Source organism: Pantherophis guttatus, chromosome 16 (genome assembly GCF_059756535.1).
Source record: "Pantherophis guttatus breed Tessera chromosome 16, ASM5975653v1, whole genome shotgun sequence".
NCBI classification, from domain to species: Eukaryota; Metazoa; Chordata; class Lepidosauria; order Squamata; family Colubridae; genus Pantherophis; species Pantherophis guttatus.
In genome coordinates this window covers 13194952-13216450 of record NC_142078.1, presented here as the reverse complement: position 1 = coordinate 13216450, position 21499 = coordinate 13194952, and the positions used below count along the sequence as shown (strand labels likewise).

The window sequence follows — 21499 nt, the reverse complement described above, 5'->3', positions numbered from 1 at the left end:
GAAAATACCATATTTTTCGGACTGTACATTTCGGGGGTGAAAATGTCTGTGCGTCTTATAGACCGAATATTGTCGAAGCCCTGCCCACCATTTTTTGGCCTTCGCACGCCCTGATTTTGGGCCTTTATTTGGCCTTTTTCAGGCCTTTTTTTCGCCCATTTTAGAGGCTTTTTTCGGCCTGTTTTCTAGGCTATTTTTGGCCTGCTTTTGAGGCTCTTTGGGCCCATTTTTGAGGCTTTATCAACCCATTTTTTGGGGGGGAAAAAAACAGGGCTCAAAAATACCCCGTTTCTCCCAAAATAAGACATCCTCTGATAATAAGCCCAATCGGGCTTTTGAGCGCATGGCAATAAGGCCAAGCGCTTATTTCAGGGTTCAAAAAAAATATAAGATGGGGTCTTATTTTTGGGGAAACACGGTAGATAGATGATATATAGATAAATAGATAAATAGATAAATAGATAGATAGATAGATAGATAGATAGATAGATAGATAGATAATAGATGATAAATAGCTAGCTAGCTAGTTAAATGGAAGATAGATAGATGATAGATAGATAATAGATGATAGATACCGATAGATAGCTAATTAAATGGAAGATAGATAGATGATAGATAGATAGATAATAGATGATAGATACCAATAGCTAATTAAATGGAAGATAGATAGATGATAGATAGATAGATAATAGATGATAGATACCGATAGATAGCTAGTTAAATGGAAGATAGATAGATGATAGATATTACCGATATAGAAAATGTTATTACACTAAGGGGAGGTGAAGAAATATATAACAAGCAGAATGTTACTTTGAAACAACGCTTAAGAAGGAAACATAATTTCTTTTGTTTATATGTTGCATAAATGTTTGTTGTGTGTATGTTATGTTATGTTTTTTTTAATATTTATACTCTACTAAAAATTTATTTTAAACGAGATAGATGATAGATAGATAGATAGATAGATAGATAGATAGATAGATAGATAGATCACCTCGAATATTCAGTGTGCAAAGGCCAAATAAACAAACATAAGGCCAAATACTGAAACTCCTTGCCAAAGAAGATGCAGCTAGAAAACAGGGGGCACCCAAAAGAGCGCCCCTCGGGGATCCAAAGCCCCTCCACCGACCTCCCCCCACAGTCCTTCTCCTGGCAGGCGAGCTAAGCCGGTGGGAAGGCAGGCTCGGGTTGGAGCGTGCCCTCCCCGGCCCTCCTGGCTCTCCCCGGGGGAGCCCTCTCTCCTTCCTTCGCGCAGCCCGGCCGGTGCGTTCCGGGGCGCGCTTTTGGAGAGGTTTTGGGGAGGTGGTTTGTGCGCCCTGGGCGCACGGCAAAGGCTTTGCCACGGCTGGCCGCGCCGCTTCTGCCTGGGGCCGGTGGGCGGCGAGAGGTGGTGGTGGAGAGGGGGGGAAGGCCGTGCGAGGCAGCGGCAGTGCGGGCTCCGGGAGGCAGGGGGCTCTGTGGCTGGAGCGCGGCAGCGGCGAAGGCAGCGGCGTCGGCTCGTCGGAGACAGCGCCCGGCTGGGTTTGGGGAGGCGGTGTTAGCCCGTCTCGGCTGCCCGTTTTTTTTTTTTTTCCCTCCGCCCTCGCTCGGGCTGTTTGGACGGGGCTGCTCCGCTTAGGATCTGGCCGGGGCTGGGGGGCTTCGCCTTTGCACGCCCGGTAAGGACCGTCGCCTCCTGCGGGCCCCGCCGGGCCTCCTCCTCCTCCTCCTTTTCCTCTTCTTCCTCCCTCCCACCGCTTCTTCTTCTTCTTCTTTTCCTCCTCCTCCTCTTCTTCTTCCTCCTCCTCTTCTTCCTCCGCTCCGCCGGGCAATGAAAAGCTGCTTCTGCCTGAAACGGGGGAGCCGCCACCAGCCGCCATCAGCAGCACCCCGGGCAACAGTTAAGTGTCTCTCCCCTTACCCACCCACCCCACTTTCAATGAGGCCTGGCTGCGCCCCCCCCTCTCCCCTCCCCATCATTGCTCCCCTATTGAATTCCCCAAGCTGCGTCCCCTTCTCCTTTGCGCTCCTGGCCCCCTCTTCCCTTCCCGCCCCCCATGCACCTTTTGGGGGTGCAATTGAGGGGGGGGGACCCTTCTCCCAGCCACCCACCCACCCCATGCTAAACCTGGGGAAAGGAGCGCGGAGGCCTTGCAAAGCGCGTTTGTGTATATTGTGTATGTGTGTTTGTATATATATGTGGAGGGGGGGTAACTCTCCCCTTTCCTTAAATGGGGAGGTGGGGAGGAAAGCCCTCTCCCTTGTTTCAGGGGCTAGAGATTGGAAGGGGAGGTTGGGGGGAAGGGGGGAGGGGGAGAGACCCTGCAAAGAACAAGGGGCTGGCTTTGTCTTGTGCCCCCTCCCCTCTTCTCTCCCCTCCCTCTTTTTTTCCCCCCCAATACAAGGCGAGCAAAATCTCTGCCAGCCAATCAAAGACCACAACCTGGGGGAGGCAGGCCTGCTCTTTTGAATTGCGATAGCTTCAATCCTGCCCAGTTTCCTTGATGCTGTTTTGGGTTTCCTGTGTTCTTTTTTTGGGGGGGTGGGATGCCTGGAAAGCCCCTTGTGTTTGGGAGCAGTCCCCCCCCTCTGTTGCATTAAAGGGCCTTTCTAACGCTTTAAGGTGGGCACTTCCCTTGCATGACCCCAGTTTCTTTGCACGCCCAGGCTGGGCTGCCCACCCACCCACCCCCATCTCTCCCCCCCCTGGAATGGCACCTAGGTCTTCAGGTTTGAAGCCTCCACCCCCTGGTATTGTCTCTCTGCTTTCTTAGTTGTGATCTTGCAAAGGATCCCAATCTCTGGAGCTGCCGCGCTTTAAACATTTTCCAGTGGGAAGAGACCCCCCCCTTTGAAAAAGCAGGGAAGGGGGTCCCAGCGGATGGAACAAGGAAGGGACCCTTTAAATGAGGACGGGGGGGGGGGAATGAGCTTTTTCCCCAGCGTGTCCCCTTGAAATTGCATTACGGACGTGCTGCATTGGGAATCCTGAAAGCTCAACAACAGGAACAGAATATCTTAACTGGCTGTGTTTATTTTATATTATTCATTTATTTATTTATTTATTTTTAAAAACTGCTACTGTTAGGTTAACAAGAGCTAATCAGAGTTCATCCCCCACCTCCAAAGAAAAGCTGAAGGGAAGCCAGGAAGGGCTACAGGATAAGGAAGTGTGACAGTTTTGGGACGAGTTAGCAATATATTGGAAATATTCAATGGGTTGACTGTAGATTGCTACAGGCTTGTTCAGTCAAACCTGCTAAGCCATCATGTAGTTTCCTTGTTTGTTGACAGGGAATGTTGTCTTTGTAAACTAGTATGGAGTGATGAAAGTAAACCTTGCTAAATGCCAGTATAGCAAGTTGTAATGTATACAATTCAGCCAGTTAGTTGTATATTCGGTGTAACAACAGTGAAGTGTACTTGATGTGCGGCTTATCAGTTTATGCCTTGATATTCGGGATATCTCTCGAAGCTATCTTTAATCTAGGTTTTAAGGTAGCTGATGTGGGGTGGAGAAACGAGGTTAGTGTCTAGGGTGAACTAAGTCATTATAAATTTGTTCACCGCGGTTTGTGAATTCGCGACGTGAGAATCGAGCCAGTTGTGCACGGAGCAAGCCGTGTTTTGCAAACTTTAACGTGTGAAGCGCATCGAGGCATTAACGGTGCGCAGTCTTTTCAGGGTGGTGTAGCTACTCTTAGGTTTTCCCACCAGGTGCAGCGCGCTTCGAAGTGGATTCTTGCAACAGTATTAAATAGTGCTGCTCAGTTTTGAGAATATTTTGCAGGTGAGATTTGGAGGCCCTCTTGGACTACTATACAGGTAGTCCTCGGCGTATGACCGCCATTCAACTCAAACTTTTCTGACGCTAAGTGAGACATTTGTTAAGTGAATTTTGCCCCATCTTACAACCTTTGTTGCCGCGGTTGTTAAGTGAGTAACATGGTTGTTAAATGAAACTGATGTTTCCCACTGACGTTGCGTGTCAGAAAGTCGGAAAAGGGACACTACCTCCGTCGTAAATACGAGTCCGTTGCCAAGTGTCTGAATTTTGATGACAGGGATGCTGCAACGGTCGGTGATAAGTCAACTTTTTTCAGTGCCGTTGTAACTTCGAACTGGCGAACTAATCGAGCTGTTGAAAGTCAAGGACTATTTGTATTTGTAGTTCAGGGTTGAACTTTAGTGTCTTCGCTGCTCCCTGAGCTTGGTGTAGACGTTTCATTACCAAACTAGGTAACATCATCAGTGCCAGCAGGGGAAGAGGACATCCCACTCCTTTCTACTACCTATGATGTTTCCTAGTTTGGTAATGAAATGTCTGCAAGAAAACCACCAGTCTCGGAGAGACCCTATCAACCACCTCCTCCGCTCCGCAAACCCCACTCCCTTGTAGCACTGATGACGTTACCTAGTTGGATCATGCAAGAAAACCGTCCGGCTCAGAGAGAGAGACCCCAGGACCCCCACGGTATACCCTACAGAAACTCCTTAGGATCCCTGCCATCCTACATACCTTGAAGAGGGAGTAACTTTGGGGAAAGAAATCTCAAGGCAAAATGCAGCCTCCTCCCAGGGCAGGAAAACTATCACAAAGGAGTTGCAAAATAATAATAATAATAAAGTCATACTTGATTGTGTGGTTTGTGTGGGTGGCCGTCCCCAGATGCCTGGGGTGGGAGAGCCCCTTTCTAGGAATGTAGACGTACCTTTATGAGTCTGTTGTTATGTATGTAGAAAAATAGGTGGAAGGCCGTTACAATATACAAGGACAGAGGTTGGTGTGAATGCAGTCGGAAGCTCAGTGGTGGCATAAGTATTTTAAACAGACCAGGATCCTGAAACCATGTTTCTTTCCTTCCTTCCTTCCTCCCGTCTTCCTTCCTTCCTTCCTTCCTTCCTTCCTTCCTTCCTCCCGTCTTCCTTCCTTCCTTCCTTCCTCCCTCCCTCCCTCCCTCCCTCCCTCCATTCTTTCCTTCCCTCCTTCCTGCCGAAAGCTAATTGGGAGAAGTTAGATTTCCCTTTGTGCTGCAAAATGACATATTTCCTGTTCACTAACAATACCAGTCTTGGCTGGGGAAGAAATAATCTTATTTTAGTACCCCTTCGTTCCAGGTTTAAGCCCCTCCAGCCATCTAGCCTTCCACCTGGACCAGTATAACGTAATTGGACTCTACAATTCTAGAAGAAGAAAAAAGAACTAGAGCTCTAGAAGGATTCCAGAATAATATAAATACAACCCGAAATTCTAGAGGGGCTGGAACTCTAGAATTCCAGAATTATATAAAATAAGCTAGAATTCTAGAAGACTAGCTAGGCCTCTAGAGGGATTCCAGAACAATATAAGTCAACTCTAGAATTCTAGAAGACGAACTAGAACTCTAGAAGGATTCCAGAATAATACAATTCAACTCTAGAAGATGGAAGTCTCTGGAGGCTCTTGATGGTTCTGCAGTTTTAGGTCCCCCCCCCTTTAAACTTCCGTTGTTTCTGTTCCAATGCTTGAAGGCTGAATTTTGAGACGGAAACAGCCATTTCTCAGCAATTTAGGAATATAAGCACCGATGCAGTCTTTTTCTCCCTTGAATGGACGTTTTAAAAAGCACGGCGTGGAAGGAAAGTGGGATGGGGAGGGAAGAGGAAGTAAACTCAGGCATCAGCTCTTCACGCTTCAGTCCTTTTCCACGTGGCTGCGGGTTCAAACCACTTTCGGGGCGACCTCAAAGCAGATGAGATTTGAGTCGAAGCAACTCAAGTCGGTATATTTGCAAGCCGCTTAGAGCAGGGGTCAGCAACCAGCGGCTCTGGAGCCGCATGTGGCTCTTTCACCGCTCTGCTGCGGCTCCCTGTCATTCAAAATATGTGTCACAACCGCCAATGTGCGACACCTGTCAGCACGCGATTTATTGAGCTTTTCAACCCCCGGTAGGCCAACCATGGATAAATCCAAGAAAAGAAAAGTTTCAGAAGAAAACAGAACATTTAATTCAACAACATATGCTAGTTTTGTGGCCGCTCAAGAAATAGTCAGTCACGGGAAGGGTTTTGTGGCTCCCGGTGTTTTCTTTTCTGTGGGAAACGGGTCCAAATGGCTCTTTGAGTGTTTAAGGTTGCCGAATCCTGGCCTAGAGCCACCGAAAGTGAGTGGGCGGACGTATAAATTCCCTAAATAAATAAATAAATAAAATACTTCTTTTAGTTCTGGAAAATTAAAATATTGGAACGGAAAGGCTGCCTTGATGCTTAGAAATCCTTTTTTTTGGGGGGGGGGGTCTTCTGCTTGGATTTATTTATTTATTTATTTATTTTGGCTGGGACCAAGGAGGAAAAAAAAAATCAATCTTTTTTTCTCATTGAGATGATGCCCTGTGTGTGTTCTCTTCCAAGCACTTCTTTAAACGTTTTGCAAATTCTCTGGAAAGGTAGCCCTTATCTGATGAGAACGCAAACTTCTCAGAATAGCAAGCCGGAACAAGTGAGCCCTTAAACGGGGATTGGTCGACAAGCACCCAGCCCGGTTCAGGCAATTTCTTACGATGCACCCAATCCCTAAAATTTGCATTGTGACCTGTCTCTGCCTCTGGATTCTTCTTGTCTTCCAGGATCCGTCCACCATGCCCGAGGTTAGAGAGCTCACCGATGCTTTGGCCAACGTGCCTATGGATCCCATCACCGGCGTTGGCGTCGTAGCCTCCCGGAGCCGAGCACCAACCAATTACGACGTGGTGAGTATGAAATCCAGAACGGTTTCCTTTCTCCTTTATGTTTGTAAAGGGGTGGATTGGATTTAAATCAAGTCGATTTAAAGCACGATTTAAACCATGATTTAAATCGCTACTAAAAAGACATGATTTCTCTCGTTCTTGCAGACGTTTCATTACCAAAGTAGGTAACATCATCAGGGCTAGTAAGGAGCGGGATCCGTTCTCATTTTATATTCTGGTGGCCTGCCCTCTCAGTGTTGGTTCAACCCTGAGCTACAAATACTCTCTTTTATCAATAAATAAAATAAAAAACTAATGTTTTTTATTCCACTGGATAGGCTGTTTCACCTATGCTAAAGTAAGGAGTGAGTACCCCAGATAAGTGAAGTTGTAAACTGTCTTAGCACAGTGTAAGAATGCAGGCTAGCTGTTCTCCCAACAGCCATGTGGAAATTTATCCTGGTTTGGTGAGTTGTCATATCTTGAATCCAGCTTTCTCTGCCTTCTACTTTCACCAATACTTGGTGATCGTTCAAATCATTCCACACCAGTTCCTACCCGGTCCTTTATTTTTCCGAAAGCAATTCTCAAGAGGACTAGCAGCTTTAAAAAAAAAACAAACCGAATTTATTCATAGGGAAATGTACTTCGATGACGCCGTATTTTATTTTCAATTCTACCCCTGCTTTTTTTTTTTTTTTTTGCCACAGGCTGTTTTCCAAGGCTGTTTCTATAAATCTGGCTTAACCGCTTGTTTGTTCTTGTAATCTCTTTCTTTGCAATCCAACCCTAGCACTGGTTTTTATGGGGGAATTTTTTTTTTTTTGCCCTGAGCCCTTAGCTGCATAGTTTGCAAAAACGCAGGTTTTCGAGGCCTTCTTGAGGATTGTTGCTGTGATCCTATCCTATCACCGATCTACTTGTCTTAGCCAAACCAGCACCTTCCTAGTTAATGATATTGTTTGGGAGAACTTGCAATATATATATTGCAATATATATATATTTAAAGAGAAAACTAAATAAAGGAGAGGTTCAAAGAACCCGTTGGTGTTTCAGTCCCAGGAAAGACCAGCTAAAAAAAAAAAAAAAAGAATTTTGCAAAATCACCTGTCTGGAATCTCAAACAGGAGTCTTCCATCTGTAGCTACTGTATTTCCTCATACTTGAGGGCTGATAAGGGAGCGTTGAGTTCACCACTTCAAATTCCAAGAAGGATGGTTTATTTGTTTTATTTCCCCCCGCCCCCAACCTCCCACTCAAAGTGAGAATCGAGAACTGACTTTTGAAGATTTATCAAGAGTATGTTCCCGGATGTAGCAGGGGGTTGGATTAGAAGACCTCTAAAAGTCCCTTCTAACTCCCATTATACCCAAGGTGTCTGTAGCCATCACTAAGTCTAATCAGCATAGGAAATGGGCAATATTGATGACACGTTACTGAACCAGATAGCAAAAGGGATGTAAATCTCATTTTCTTAATTCCAGTTGGCTGGAAAGTTTTATTGGGCCTACAGAAGTGGTCTAAATGGAGGCAGTCACTTGATGTACGACCACAGTTGAGCCCCAAATCCCTGTTGCTAAGCGAGACATTGCTTCAGTGAGTTTTGCTCCCGTTTTACCTCCTTTCCTGCCACCGTCGTTAAATGAATTCGCAGGCAGTTGTGTTAATCACACGGTTGTTCAGTGAATCAGTGGCTTCCCCACTGACTTGGCTTGTCGCAAAAGGGGATCACGTTAAGACTGCAGGACCCTGCAACCGTCATAAATAGGAGTCAGTTGCCAAGCATCCTGTTGCCAATTCACATGATCGAGACAGCCGTCGTAACTGAGAAAAAACGATTATAAGACACTTTTTTAGGCGCCGTCGTAATTTTGAACGGTCAATAAGTGAATCGCCGTATGTCGAGGACTATTTGTGGTTACTATTTAGGTTTTTGGATGGTGGTTAGAGCAGATGAGTCATAATTCTGCCCTGCAAGCCTCACCCAATTCCTTATAACTCCACCGAGTTGATCCAGTTAGGATGTTTGCTTTTCCTTGGCATATTAACTATAAATGTCGTAATACAATAATCTATATTAGTCAACACACTGCATTTATATTACATGCGTTGCATTAATATTAATCAACGTACTACATTCATTTATATTAATGCATTACCTTTATGTTAACGCGTTACATTTATTTTAATCAATGCATTCCGTTCCATTCATCCGTGTATTGCATTTATGTGCCACCCAACCCGACGCCCAGCAAAGGTGACCCTTTTCCCATATGGTCAGATATTCCCAGTTTTGGAAACTGGCGCAACATGATTTCGCCAACGTGGAGGGCGTGTTTGGAATGAAAGAGGCCAAGTTGCTAGTCCTCAGGATTCCAATAGGAACCTTTCAAGGGCAAGGAGAATAGAATAGAGTTCTTTATTGGCCAAGTGTGGTTGGACACACAATGTCTTGGTGCATATGCTCTCAGTGGACATAAAAGAAAAGATACATTCGTCAAGAATCATAAGGTACAACACTTAATGATAGTCATAGGGAAACAGTCAATATAAATCTTAAGGATACCAGCAACAAGGTTATAGTCATACGGTCATAAGTGGGAGGAGATGGGTGATAGGAACGATGAAAAGATTAATAGTAGTGCAGACTTAGTGAATAGTTTGACAGTGTTGAGGGAATTATTTGTTGAGCAGAGTGATGGCGTTCGGGGAAAAACTGTCCTTGTGTCTAGTTGTTCTGGTGTGCAGTGCTCTATAGCTTCGTTTTGAGGGTAGGAGTTGAAACAGTTTATGTCCACGATGCGAGGGGTCTGTAGATATTTTCCCAGCCCTCTTTTTGACTCCTGCAGTATACAGGACCTCCATGGAAGGCAGGTTGGTAGCCATGGTTTTTTCTGCAGTTCTAATGATCCTCTGAAGTCTGTGTCTGTCTTGTTGGGTTGCAGAGCCAAACCAGACAGTTATGGAGGTGCAGATGACAGACTCAATAGTTCCTCTGTAGAACTGGATCAGCAGAGGATCAACCTGCCAGAAGTCTAAGCTGAGGATATTTACCTGATAGGGAGGGGTTCATTGGAACTCCACTTCCTCACCCATCCCTGTTGTAAGGAGCGTGCACGAATCCCCGAGTTGGCACATTTGCCCCGTTGGCACAAAGTTGGGCTGGATTTTAAATGTTTAGGTTTTTGTTTTGCATCGGGCAGAGATGAGTGAATTGTGCCTTTGGCATTCCGCAGGGAAAGGGGCAGAGAATGTCCTTGGAGGCTAAGACGTTCAAACATGTGCAGGCTGGCGGCCCAGATTTTGACAGCTTTCCAAGAAGGAAGTTTTGGGATAACAAGGAGAGGTAGCTGTAGGTTTTTTGAGGTCTTAAGATTATGCTGAAGGCAGTTGCTTTCAGGCCGCGATTTCTGATGTTCTTAGAAGAACAAGCTGGGAATATAGATGGAAATAGATAAAGGATGGATGGATGGATGGATGGATGGATGGATGGATGGATGGATGGTCTCACTGATTCGCTCTGTTTGCTTTCACTTCGCCGCTTCCTTATGGCTCAGCCTTGCCGATCTGTTCGGAGTCTCTCTCTTACTTATACTTCCGTCACTGTATGTATGTACCTTTCACAGTCTTATTCTTTGTTGATTTGGTGATGTCTTTATTCAATCTTCGCTTCCATTTCTGAGACGGCAGTCAGCGTTCCGGCCAGCCCAGAAAGGGCTGGGGTTTTTTTGGTCGGAATTAAGGGGTTTTCCCTGAACCTTCGGGGCGATTGCTGTCACCTCCGAGGTCCTCGGGATTTCTCCTTTAATCTATTGACCTCTTTGTGGTCAATAGTGCCAAAAAAGTGGCTCCCAGATCGAAAATTGGAACTTAGGGAACGGAGCGCAGTCCCCTTGGTCCCTGACACGCTGATGTCACCGCCGGAAGTCCTAAAACCCCTTTTATTTGATTTACAGTGAATTCCTCTCCAGCAAAGTCTTTCTTCTCCCACAGTCTTTCAAGATAGTTCACAATTACTGAGCAATAATTGTCTCCTGCAAACTCCACTTTCGCTCTTTTTTCCCCTCTGGGAGGGGCTATTCATTGTCCACCTGTGGCCTTACTCCCAAGTCGACCCTTGTTCTTTAGCTCTTCCCTTCGTCTGGCAACTCTGCGCATGCGCATACTGGGAACAGGCTCCAGCTGTTCATCTGCCTCACTGATGTCTGATTCCAAAGGCAGCTGATAACTGTCAGATGGCCCTGGCACCCTTTCTGCCTCCGACGCAGAGCCCTCATCAGAGCCTTCCCCAGACTTCAGGACTGGCCTATGTTCCTCCCCAACCTCCTCACTGTCCGAATCTGCTGCCAAGATCCGCTGGCGGGCCACACTGTGCAGAGTTACAACGGAACTGGAAAAAAGTGACTTATGATTGTTTTTCAGACTTATGACCATTGCAGCATCCTCAGGGTCACATCATCAAAATTCAGATGCTTGGCAACTGATTCTTATTTATGATGGTGGCAGTGGCCTGGGGAGGGGGTCATGCATTTACTTTTTGAGACCTTCTGGACAAGCAAAGTCCACAGGGAAGCCCAATTCACTTAACAACCCATGTTGCTAACTTCACAAGCGCAGGGATTCGCATGGCAAGAAAAAGTCGTAAAACGGGACAAAACTCACTGAACAAATGTTCCCGCTTAGCACACAGAAAGTTTGGCGTCCGTTGTGGTCGTAAGGTGAGGACTACCTGTACACTAGAGGAAGTGTAAAGTTAAGTGTAAAGAGGAAGAGAAAAATACCAAGAGAGGTTTCATATTCCCAGCCACATCTTGCTCCCTTTTCTTAATCTGCATTAATTTTCCAAGCTCTTTTCTTAAAGTGTGATAAAGGGATCTTTTCTTCCCAACTTAAAAAAGCTGCATTCTGTAATGGAAAAAAGGCAAAAAAAAGAGAGAAAGAAACAAAGAAAGAAAGACTTATTTGGTTCTGGAAGGCCAGGCTCAGTTCTTCTTCTATTGGAAGTTTCAACTATTTTCCACTGTTTTTGTGGTTGCCCATTTCTTCTCCTAGTTAGTAGATTCCCTCATGCTTGAATTTCCCAGGCTTTGGGTCTGGCACGCTGCTCTTTCTTTTTTACTTCTGGCACATCCCAAAAAGTTTTTGTTTTTTTTGGTGGGGGACAGTGGGGGGAGATTGAAATAAAATTGCATTGTCGACATTCCACCGCTGCGCACATTTTGTGGCAAATATTTTGTCGTCAGAATGCTCGAGGCAGAGAGGAAATTACCCCCGAGATGAAATCACTTCTTTGAAGTTTCTTCTTTTCAAACTCCCCCAACCTCGCTTTTTAAAAAATAATAATAATAATAATAATGGAATGCTGGGTTTATTGGCTTGCTGTTATAAACAACGTTGAAAAACAACAATTGCATGCCAAGGTTCTTAAATCTGGCTGAAAACAGCATAGCATTTAATCACTCAGAATTTCATCTTTTGTCAGGGTTTTTCGCTTATCTTTACATGGGGAAAACATCATAAAGCAAAGTAAAATTTACTAGAAAGAACAGATTTTGAGAGATGGAAGATTGATGGAAGATAGATGATAGATAGATAGATAGATAGATAGATAGATAGATAGATAGATAGATAGATGATAGATAGATAAATAGAAAAATAGAGAGAGATTTGAGAAATAGATGAGATTAGAGGTAGGTAGAGAGAGAGAGAGAAAGATAGATGATAGAGATAGATAGATAGATAGATAGATAGATAGATAGATAGATAGATAGATAGATTAGAGAAATAGATGAGATTAGAGGTAGGTAGGTAGGTAAAGAGATAGAAAAATAGAGAGATTAGAGAAATAGATGAGATTAGAGGTAGGTGGAGAGATAGAAAAATAGATAGATGATAGATACAGATGATAGATAGATAGAGATTGATTGATTGATTGATTTGAGAAATAGATGAGATTAGAGGGAGGGAGGGAGGGAGGGGGAGAGAGAGATGATAGGGAGAATAGATAAGTAGGAAGGAAGGAAGAGAAAGAAAGAAAAAGAAAGAAAGAAAGAAGAAAGAAAGAAAGAAAAGCTAATTTAGACATCAACTCCTAAGAGATGTAGACACCTCAACTAGGAATTGGTCCAGAGGTTATATCCTGTCCTGCTTCTCAAAGAGAAATTTGAACAGCTTTTCATACATGGCCAAATTCCTTTTATCGGGAACAATTTTCATCTGCTAAGGCTGAGATTGTCCTGTCTCTAGCAAAGTCCTGATTGGATTAGCTATCGTTAATTCAAGAAGCTGTGGAAATCCAGGTTGGATCGATCAGTCTGTCGATCCCACAGTGTCTGTGAACTCAGATTCGGGGTTAGAGTGTGTCACACACAAGCCCAGAATGTATGTAAGGGAAAGGGAGAGACAAACAAGGAATGTCCCGTAAAACGTCTTGCAGAAAATAAGATTTAGCGCATCCTGAGAAGCATGTCCCAGTAATTAAAATGGGCTCAGAGCCCAAAAATCTGCCGATCGTTCCAACAATGCTATTCCTTTCCTGAAAACACTTGGATTAAAAGCGCAGACGGAAATAAACACATCCCTTGTTTTTTCAGTGTTGTTATTATCCACTGGGGAGGTTTGAAGATGGCCCCCTCTGTGGTTGAACCAAATTGCAAACTGGTTTTGAAGATGCATTGATGACTTTCTTGCACATGCTTGTCCACTTGCCAAGAGTTGTGTTAAAAAAATAAAAAATAAAAAAAACACCTTTGTGGATATTTGCTGTGGATTCCCATTTTGATGGTCTCCTTGGATTGTGGGTCAGTTTGTGTTATTTTTTTTCAGTCTGTCTTTGACCGCCAAGTAAAAATAAGCTTAGGGTCTTTATTTTGGATTGTGGTACTATTTATTTCTTTGCAACATTTGTAGAGGCTGGTTGGATGCAACTCCTCAAGCCAATGAAAAGGGTTGGAAAAGAATGTTTTATCAACAGAAAGGTTGGATAAATACAAGATAGTCTTTTGGACTTTCTGAAAAAGGGAACAAACTAGACCAGTGATGACTAACCTTTTTGCCATTGTGTGCCAAAAACGGCGGGAGTGGTCACACATGCGTGTCCACACCCATAATTCTATGCACCCCACCCCCGCGCGGCCCCCGCTTTTGGCACGCAATGGCCCGGTAGGCCCATTTTTTGCCCTCCCCAGGCACCAGAGGCTTTCTAAGAGCCTGGGGAGGGTGAAAACGGCCTTTCTCACCCCTTCCGAGGCCCTCCGGAGGCCGGAAACAGCCTGTTTCCTAACTTCCATGGGCCCAGAAGGCTTGAAAATCAGCTCGCCCACGGCCCTCTGGAGGCTGGATACAGCCCGTTTGCCGACTTCCGATGGGACCGGAAGGCTCGTTTTTCGCTCTCCCCAGGCTCCAGAGCCTTTCTAAGGCGAAAACGGCCTTCCCTCCCCTTCCGAGGCCCTCCGGAGGCCGGAAACAGCCTGTTTCCTAACTTCCATGGGCCCAGAACGCCTGAAAATCAGCTGGCCCATGGAACTGAGCTCACGTGCCCTCCGATATGGCTCCGTGTGCCACCTGTGACACACATGCCATAGATTCGCCATCACAGGACTAGACAATCCTCAGAGAAAAGATCCTTTACGGAAGCCACTCCAGAAAAGGTCCCGTCTCTTGGGTATGACCATCACAACAGGTCAGCCAACACTGGGTGTACCCCTGTACTGTACCATGGCTTGTTTTAAACGTGGTTTATTAAATGCATCAGAGGTTGTGGGGTCCTTGGTGCTCTCTTGAGCTTGGTGGATTTCTTGCAGACATTTCATGACCCAACTAGGTAACATCATCAGTGCCAGAAGGGAATAGTGTTAGTGGAGTGGAGGAGGAAGGGGAGGACAGTGGGGGTCTTTGGTGCTCCCTGAGCTTGGTTCTTTTCTTGCAGTTATTTCATTACCCAATTAAGTAACATCTTCAGCGCCTGAAGATGTGAATACCCAACACTGATGATGTTCCCTAGTTACAGACACAACTTTCCTTTCTCTCTCTCCCCCCCCCCCCAGGTTGCACAAACAGCAGATGGCTTAGATGCTGATCTTTGGAAAGATGGCTTGTTCAAATCCAAGGTCACACGATATTTGTGCTTCACGCGGACTTTCTCCAAAGAGAACGTAAGTATACATACATACTTGTATAATATGTATAGCATATATACATATAGCATATATACATACCATACGCACGGTCACTCATGGCCTTGTCACCTCCCGCCTGGACTATTGCAACGCTCTCTACATGGGGCTCCCCTTGAGGAGCACCCGGAGGCTCCAACTGGCGCAGAGTACGGCCGCGCGGGTGGTAATGGGAGCGACATGGCGTTCCCATGTAACACCCCTCCTGAGCGAGCTGCACTGGCTCCCGGTGGTCTTCCGGGTGCGCTTCAAGGTTTTGGTTACCACCTTTAAAGCGCTCCATGGCTTAGGACCCGGGTACTTGCGGGACCGCCTACTACCACCAATAGCCTCCCACCGGCCGGTACGCTCCCATAGAGAGGGGCTCCTCCGGGTGCCATCAGCCAAACAATGCCGACTGGCGGCCCCCAGGGGGAGAGCCTTCTCTGTGGGGGCACCTACTATCTGGAACGAGCTCCCCCCAGAGATACGGAGGATCCCGGATCTGTGCACCTTCCGCCGCGCCTTAAAGACCTTGCTATTTCACCAGGCCGGCCTGGCCTAATTTTCCCCCCTCTTTTATAAAAGATTTTTAAAATTTTAAACATCTTTTAGTATTTATATATTCAATTTTAAATTGGTTTTAAAAGTTTGGGGTTTTAAATTTGTCGGGGCCAAAATTATTTAATTTGATTTTATTCTATTTTTTAAATTTTGTATTGTATGTGTTTTTATTGTTTGGCTGTGCACCGCCCTGAGTCCTTCGGGAGTAGGGCGGTATAGAAATCTAATAAATGAAATGAAATGAAATGATGAATACATACAAACTTCAAGTGAACCGCTCCAAACTCAATTGCAGAAAACACGACTTCAGCAACAGAGTGGTCAACGCCTGGAATGCACTACCTGACTCTGTGGTTTCATCCCCAAACCCCCCAAATTTTAACCTTAGACTGTCTACTGTTGACCTCACCCCTTTCCTAAGAGGTCTGTAAGGGGCGTGCATAAGCGCACCAGCGTGCCTTCCATCCCTGTCCTAATGTTCCCTTTTAATTGTATTCATTTTATGTATTCAATTCGTGTTTATACTTATATATATTATCTTACATGTACTTGACAAATAAATAAATAAAATAAATAAAAGAAGCAGGAGACTATGAGCCAGGAGATTCTGGTTTTAGATTAGAGGCCATGAATTCTATTCTTGCTGTAGGCACCAAAGCCAACTGCCTGATTTTGGGCTGGTCCCTGTCTCTCAGCCCAAGAGCCAGATGCAAATAATGTTGAAGGTTGTACCCCACTCAGCCATGGAAATTCCTTGGTGGGAGGTAGGGCTAGTCCTCCCTCAATCCTAGGAAGCCCTTCCCTTCCAAAAGTTGTTGCCAAGAAAGCTGTACGGTCTTGTCTGTGAGTTGCCAGAAGTTGAGGCTGACTCGAAGGCAGACACATAACAAAATTGTTGGTTCCTAGTCAGAATTGTTCCCCATTTATTCACATTCTCTTTGGTCTCCTGTGCCAAGATTCTTGCGGTGGGGGTGGGTGGGTGGAAAATGCATCTTGATTATGCAGGGTGCAAAATCCATATCTCCCCTCCCATTTGCCCCCAAGCCCCAGAAGGCTTATGCTGACACAGGACGACGGGCCTCAACTTGTATGGCTGTCGAAACAAGGGAGATCCCAGATATGGGGTTTCTGATGGAAATGTTTCAAAAAGGGAGCATAACGTCTTTGCTGTAGGACGTGGTTTTCTTCTCCAGCCCTTAATTAATAAGGGACGGCGTTTGCTTGGATTCCAAGCAGGTTTCCTGGTTCCAACTTGGCATGGAGGAAACATCTCTCTCTCTCTCTCTCTCTTTTTTTTTTTTTCAATTTTGCTTTGCTTACTGGACTTTTTGGGCAAAAGCTTCGAAAAGGAAGCTGATTAGCAAAACGGATAGATGTCTTTTCTGCCCAGATAAGGAGGTTCCCTGTCTGTGTAATTTTTTTTTTCCTACGGTTGTGTTGTCATAAAACTGGAGCTGTTTCCATGCTTTGTAATTTTGGAAAGAGGAACTTCTGGAAAGATGCTCCTTTTGGTAGTATGTCATCAGCATCTCTCAAAATAAGGACATTTTAAGCAAATGTCCCAGCCTGATTTATGATGGTCTATAACTATAATCCTAGAAAACCATAATCTTAGTCTATAACCATAATCTTAGTCTATAACTATAGTCTATAACCATAATCTTAGAAACGTAAGATCATGGCATCCGGCCCTCTCAATTCCTGGAAAATAGATGGGGAAGAAATGGAGGTAGTGACAAATTTTATTTTCCTGAGCTCCAAGATCACCTCAGATGGGGACTTCAAGCGTCCACAAGACACTTGCTCCTGGGGAGGAAAGCTATGGCAAATCTAGACAGCCTACTAAAAAGCAGAGACATCACCCGGCCAACAAAAGTGCGTATAGTCAAGGCTCTGGTTTTCCCAGTTGCAATGTACAGCTGTGAAAGCTGGACCATAAGGAAGGCTGAGTGCCAAAGAATGGAGGCCTTTGAACTCTGGTGCTGGAGAAGACTCCTGCGAGTCCCTTGGACTGCAAGGCGATCCAACCGGTCAGTCCTAGAGGAGATCAATCCTGACTGCTCTTTAGAAGGCCAGATCCTGAAGATGAAACTCAAATACTTTGGCCACCTAATGAGAAGGAAGGACTCCCTGGAGAAGAGCCTAATACTGGGAACGATGGAGGGCAAAAGAAAAGAAGGGGACAGCAGAGAACGAGGTGGCTGGATGGAGTCACCGAAGCAATCGGCGTGAGCTTAAATGGACGCCAGAGGATGGTAGAGGACAGGAAGGCCTGGAGGAACGTTGTCTTTGGGGTCATGATGGGTCAGACATGACTTCACAACTAAGAACAACATAACCATAATACAGATTTGATTGATTGATTGAATGTTTACAATCATTGCAGTCTCTTTGCCAATGCTCAAATAATGGTCTTATCCAAGATTTAATCTTCCAAAGCCATCCCTCTTGATTCAGCACCCAAACATAAGCTGAAGCTCAAGTGAGCAGGGAAAGTCTGGATACATAAATTGTGTTTATACAATAATCTTATTGACTGGATGAATGGAGTCATCATATTAACGGTCTTGTGGAAACGTAATTTATGTTTATTGGGGGTGGTTTAGCTTTGGCTGAATTCTCCATTATTTGCCAGTCATTGAGTCTTCTGCCTCTCTTCCAACAGAGTCATTTAGGTAATGTCTTGGTTGACATGAAACTCATAGACGTAAAAGATACGTTGCCTGTCGGCTTCATCCCGATTCAAGAAACTATGGATACACGTAAGTAGTCACCTTCACTGTGATCAGATCCTCTCTAGATTCAACCCGGGAGAGGATTCTCTTGACACAACAGCTATGGATTGAGTTGAATCCTATCTGCATCCCTACCGTTGGGTTGCAGTTGAAGATCAACCCATCAAAATCCAGACTAGACAAGAGAAGAGGAGGTTAAAGACTGAGGTTCAAGGCAGTGGTGGGTTTCTAAATTTTTTACTACCAGTTCTGTGGGTGTGGCTTGGTGGGCGTGGCATGGCTTGGTGGGCATGGCAAGGGAAGGATACCATAAAATCTCCATTCCCACCCCAGTCCAGGGGAAGGATACTGTAAAATCTCCATTCCCTCCCGATCAGCTGGGACTTGGGAGGCAGAGAATAGACGGGGGCGGGGCCAGTCAGAATTTTTACTACTGGCTCTCTGAACGACTCAAAATTTCCGCTACCGGTTCTCCAGAACTGGTCAGAAGCTGTTGAAATCCACCTCTGGTTCAAGAGGGAAAGAAGCTAAAAGAATTCCTGAACTATAGAAACATCTTGGTCAACATTCTGCCACCAGGAATGGTGCCTTCTGAGAAGTTCTGGATGAAATTTCCCTCACACATAATAAGTAACCACCGTAACTGGCGCCAGTGTGAGCTTCATCCAATGTAGCTGGATGTCCCAGTGTCGTCATCCTGCCCTCCTCCTCCCTCAAATAGCATTTTTCTTTAGGATTGACGCTGTACACAAAGTCCACAATTGGCACTTCCCTTCGGCAGAAGTTCCACCAAGTTTTAAAAGTCTAGTTATTCGCGTCTCTCCTCATGATCCGGGATAAAATTTCTCTACAACTTGACCAGAAAGCTTGGCGATGGCAAGGCACGAGGCGGGTGGGAAGGAGAAATTGGAATAGTTGAAAATAATCATCGTTCGTTTTCTCTTTCTTCATCAACTACTCGCAAAGAGAAGAGATTCTTTAAACTCGCCCTGTCTTTTTTTCAGAAGAAACTGCTTTTCGGAAAAAGAGGTTGTGCATTAAATTTATTCCCCGGGATTCTACAGAGGCCGCCATTTGTGATATCCGGATCCTTGGCCGAGGCAAACAAACTCTTCCACAGTATACGTACATTGGGTATGGAGATAATTTTCATTTTTCTCTGAAATCAGGACCTTTCCTTGGCTTTTTTCAGATGAGGCCAGGTTTCCCTTCCAGTAGGACCTCTGGCTCATTTCTAAACTATTCCTAAGGGCCTTTGTTGTGTCTTCTACCAACTCAATAAAGCATACAATGAATAATAGAAGGAACTAGGTATGTCTAGTGTAACAAAGAGAAGGACTATGGGTGTCATCATAGCAGTTTTCCAATATTTGTGGGGCTGTCACAAAGAAAAGGAGATCATTCAGTTTTGGTCACCACAATATAAAAAAAGATGTGGAGGCTCTAGAAAGAGTGCAGAGAAGAGCAACCAGGATGATTAGGGACTGAAGGCTAAAACATATGAATAACAGTTGCAGGAACTGGGTATGTTTAGTCTGATGAAAAGAAGGACTGGGGAGACAGGATAGCAGGGTTCCAATATCTCAGGGGTTGCCACAAAGAAAGGGAGTCAAGCTATTCTCCACAGCACCTGAGGGCAAGACAAGAAGCAATGGGTGGAAAATAATCAAGGAGAGAAGCAACTTAGAACTAAGGAGGAATTTCCTGACAGTGAGAACAATTAATCATTGGAACAACTTGCCTCCAGAAGTTGTAAATGCTCCAACACTGGAAGATGTTGGATAACCATTTGTCTGAAATGGTGTAGGGTTTCCTGCCTAAGCAGGGGGTTGGACTAGATGACCTCCAAGGTCCCTTCCAACTCTGTTATTCTATTCTATTCTATTCTGTTCTATTCTATTCTATTCTATTCTATTCTATTCTATTCTATTCTATTCTATTCTATTCTATTCTATACGTTATTCTATTCTATTCTAATTCTCTCCTCTCCTCTCCTCTCCTCTCCTCTCCTCTCCTCTCCTCTCCTCTCCTCTCCTCTCCTCTCCTATTCCCATTCCCATTCCCATTCCTATTCCTATTCCTATTCCTATTCCTATTTCATTCTATTCTATCAACCTATTCTCCTAAGCATCAGAGGGCAGGACAAGAAGTAACAGATAGAAACTTAGGAAGGAGAGATCAAACCTAGAATTAAGGAGAAATTTCTTGATAGTGAGAACAATCAGTGGAACAGACTTTGTGGCTGCTCCATTTCTGGAGGTTTTCAAGAAGAGATTGGACAGCCATTCATCTGAAATGGCATAACGTTTCCTGCTTCTACTAGAAGATCTCTAAGGTCCTTTCAAACCCTATTATTTTATGTTTTACGTTGAATGGATCTCAATTCTTTTCTCTCTTTGCTGAAAAGGGAATTGAACAACATGGGGATCTGGTATCGGATGGGGAAGGTCCCTCGAAACCATGAATCATCTCAGCCTACCACACCTTCTCCACAAGCACCAGCCACAACACCAGCTGCCAACCTTCCCAGGTGAGATGTGGGCTTTTTAAATTCTTCCTTGCCAACGATGGTTTCCAGATGAACCTAAGTCGAAAACTAAGGGCTTTTGAAGCATCATTCCTCGAGATGGACATACACTTGACTCAGTGGTGAAATCCAATTTTTTTCACTACCGGTTCTGTGGGTGTTGCTTGGTGGGCGTGGTGTTGCTTGATGGGCGTGGCTTGGTGGGTGTGGCAGGCGAAGGATACTGCAAAACCTCCATTCCCACCCCACTCTGGGGCCAGTCAGAGGTGGTATTTGTCAGTTCTCCAAACTGCTCAAAATTTCTGCTACCGGTTCTCCAGAACCTGTCAGAGCCTGCTGGATTTCACCCTTGGCTTGACTGCTATCTGTAGCCACTTTAAGTTTCCAGATTAAATTCCCAAATTCAAAAACAGCCAGTTGTAAGATCCCCTCACAACATCTTACACTCCGGGGTTCTACGTCTGACCTATTTATTGTCCATCTGTGTCTGTATTTGTGTTCCTTTCTCAGCTGTAGTAACAGCTATGATATTATTAATTTTTTTTTTTTTGAATGGGCAGTATCGATCAATGACAGGCAGGCTGGGAACTTTAAAAGGGGTGATAGTTTTGTCCTACCTAACGTTAATTTTGGGATCCCGTTACTGTGACACACACTTTTTTTCTTTTTCCTCCTCCTCCTCTTCTCCTTATCTTCTCCTCCTCCTCTTCCTCTTCTCCTCTTCCTCCTCCTCCTCTTCCCCCTCCTCTTCCTCCTCCTCCCCTTCTCTTTTCTCCTCTTTTCCACTATTCCTTCTCCCTCTCTTTCTCCTTCTCTTCTTCCTCCGCA

At 44.9% G+C, this 21499-nt stretch overlaps 1 protein-coding gene across 3 annotated transcripts in view; it reads left to right on the top strand.

The window, feature by feature from the left end:
* The first annotated feature begins 1250 nt into the window (after positions 1-1250).
* The window catches only part of MVB12B (multivesicular body subunit 12B), a 57361-nt gene continuing 37112 nt past the window's right edge, over positions 1251-21499 (top strand). Inside the window, exons 1-6 of one of the 3 annotated variants that reach the window (XM_087879574.1) lie at positions 1251-1269; positions 6591-6713; positions 14738-14845; positions 18075-18171; positions 19149-19278; positions 20552-20674. In XM_087879574.1, coding sequence (XP_087735700.1) covers positions 6603-6713; positions 14738-14845; positions 18075-18171; positions 19149-19278; positions 20552-20674 — 569 coding nt within the window. In that variant the 5' untranslated portion in view covers positions 1251-1269; positions 6591-6602. Of the gene's footprint in view, positions 1270-1409; positions 1886-6590; positions 6714-14737; positions 14846-18074; positions 18172-19148; positions 19279-20551; positions 20675-21499 lie in introns of those variants that run through there. The other 2 variants (XM_034416581.3, XM_034416580.3) reach the window with 2 other exon arrangements.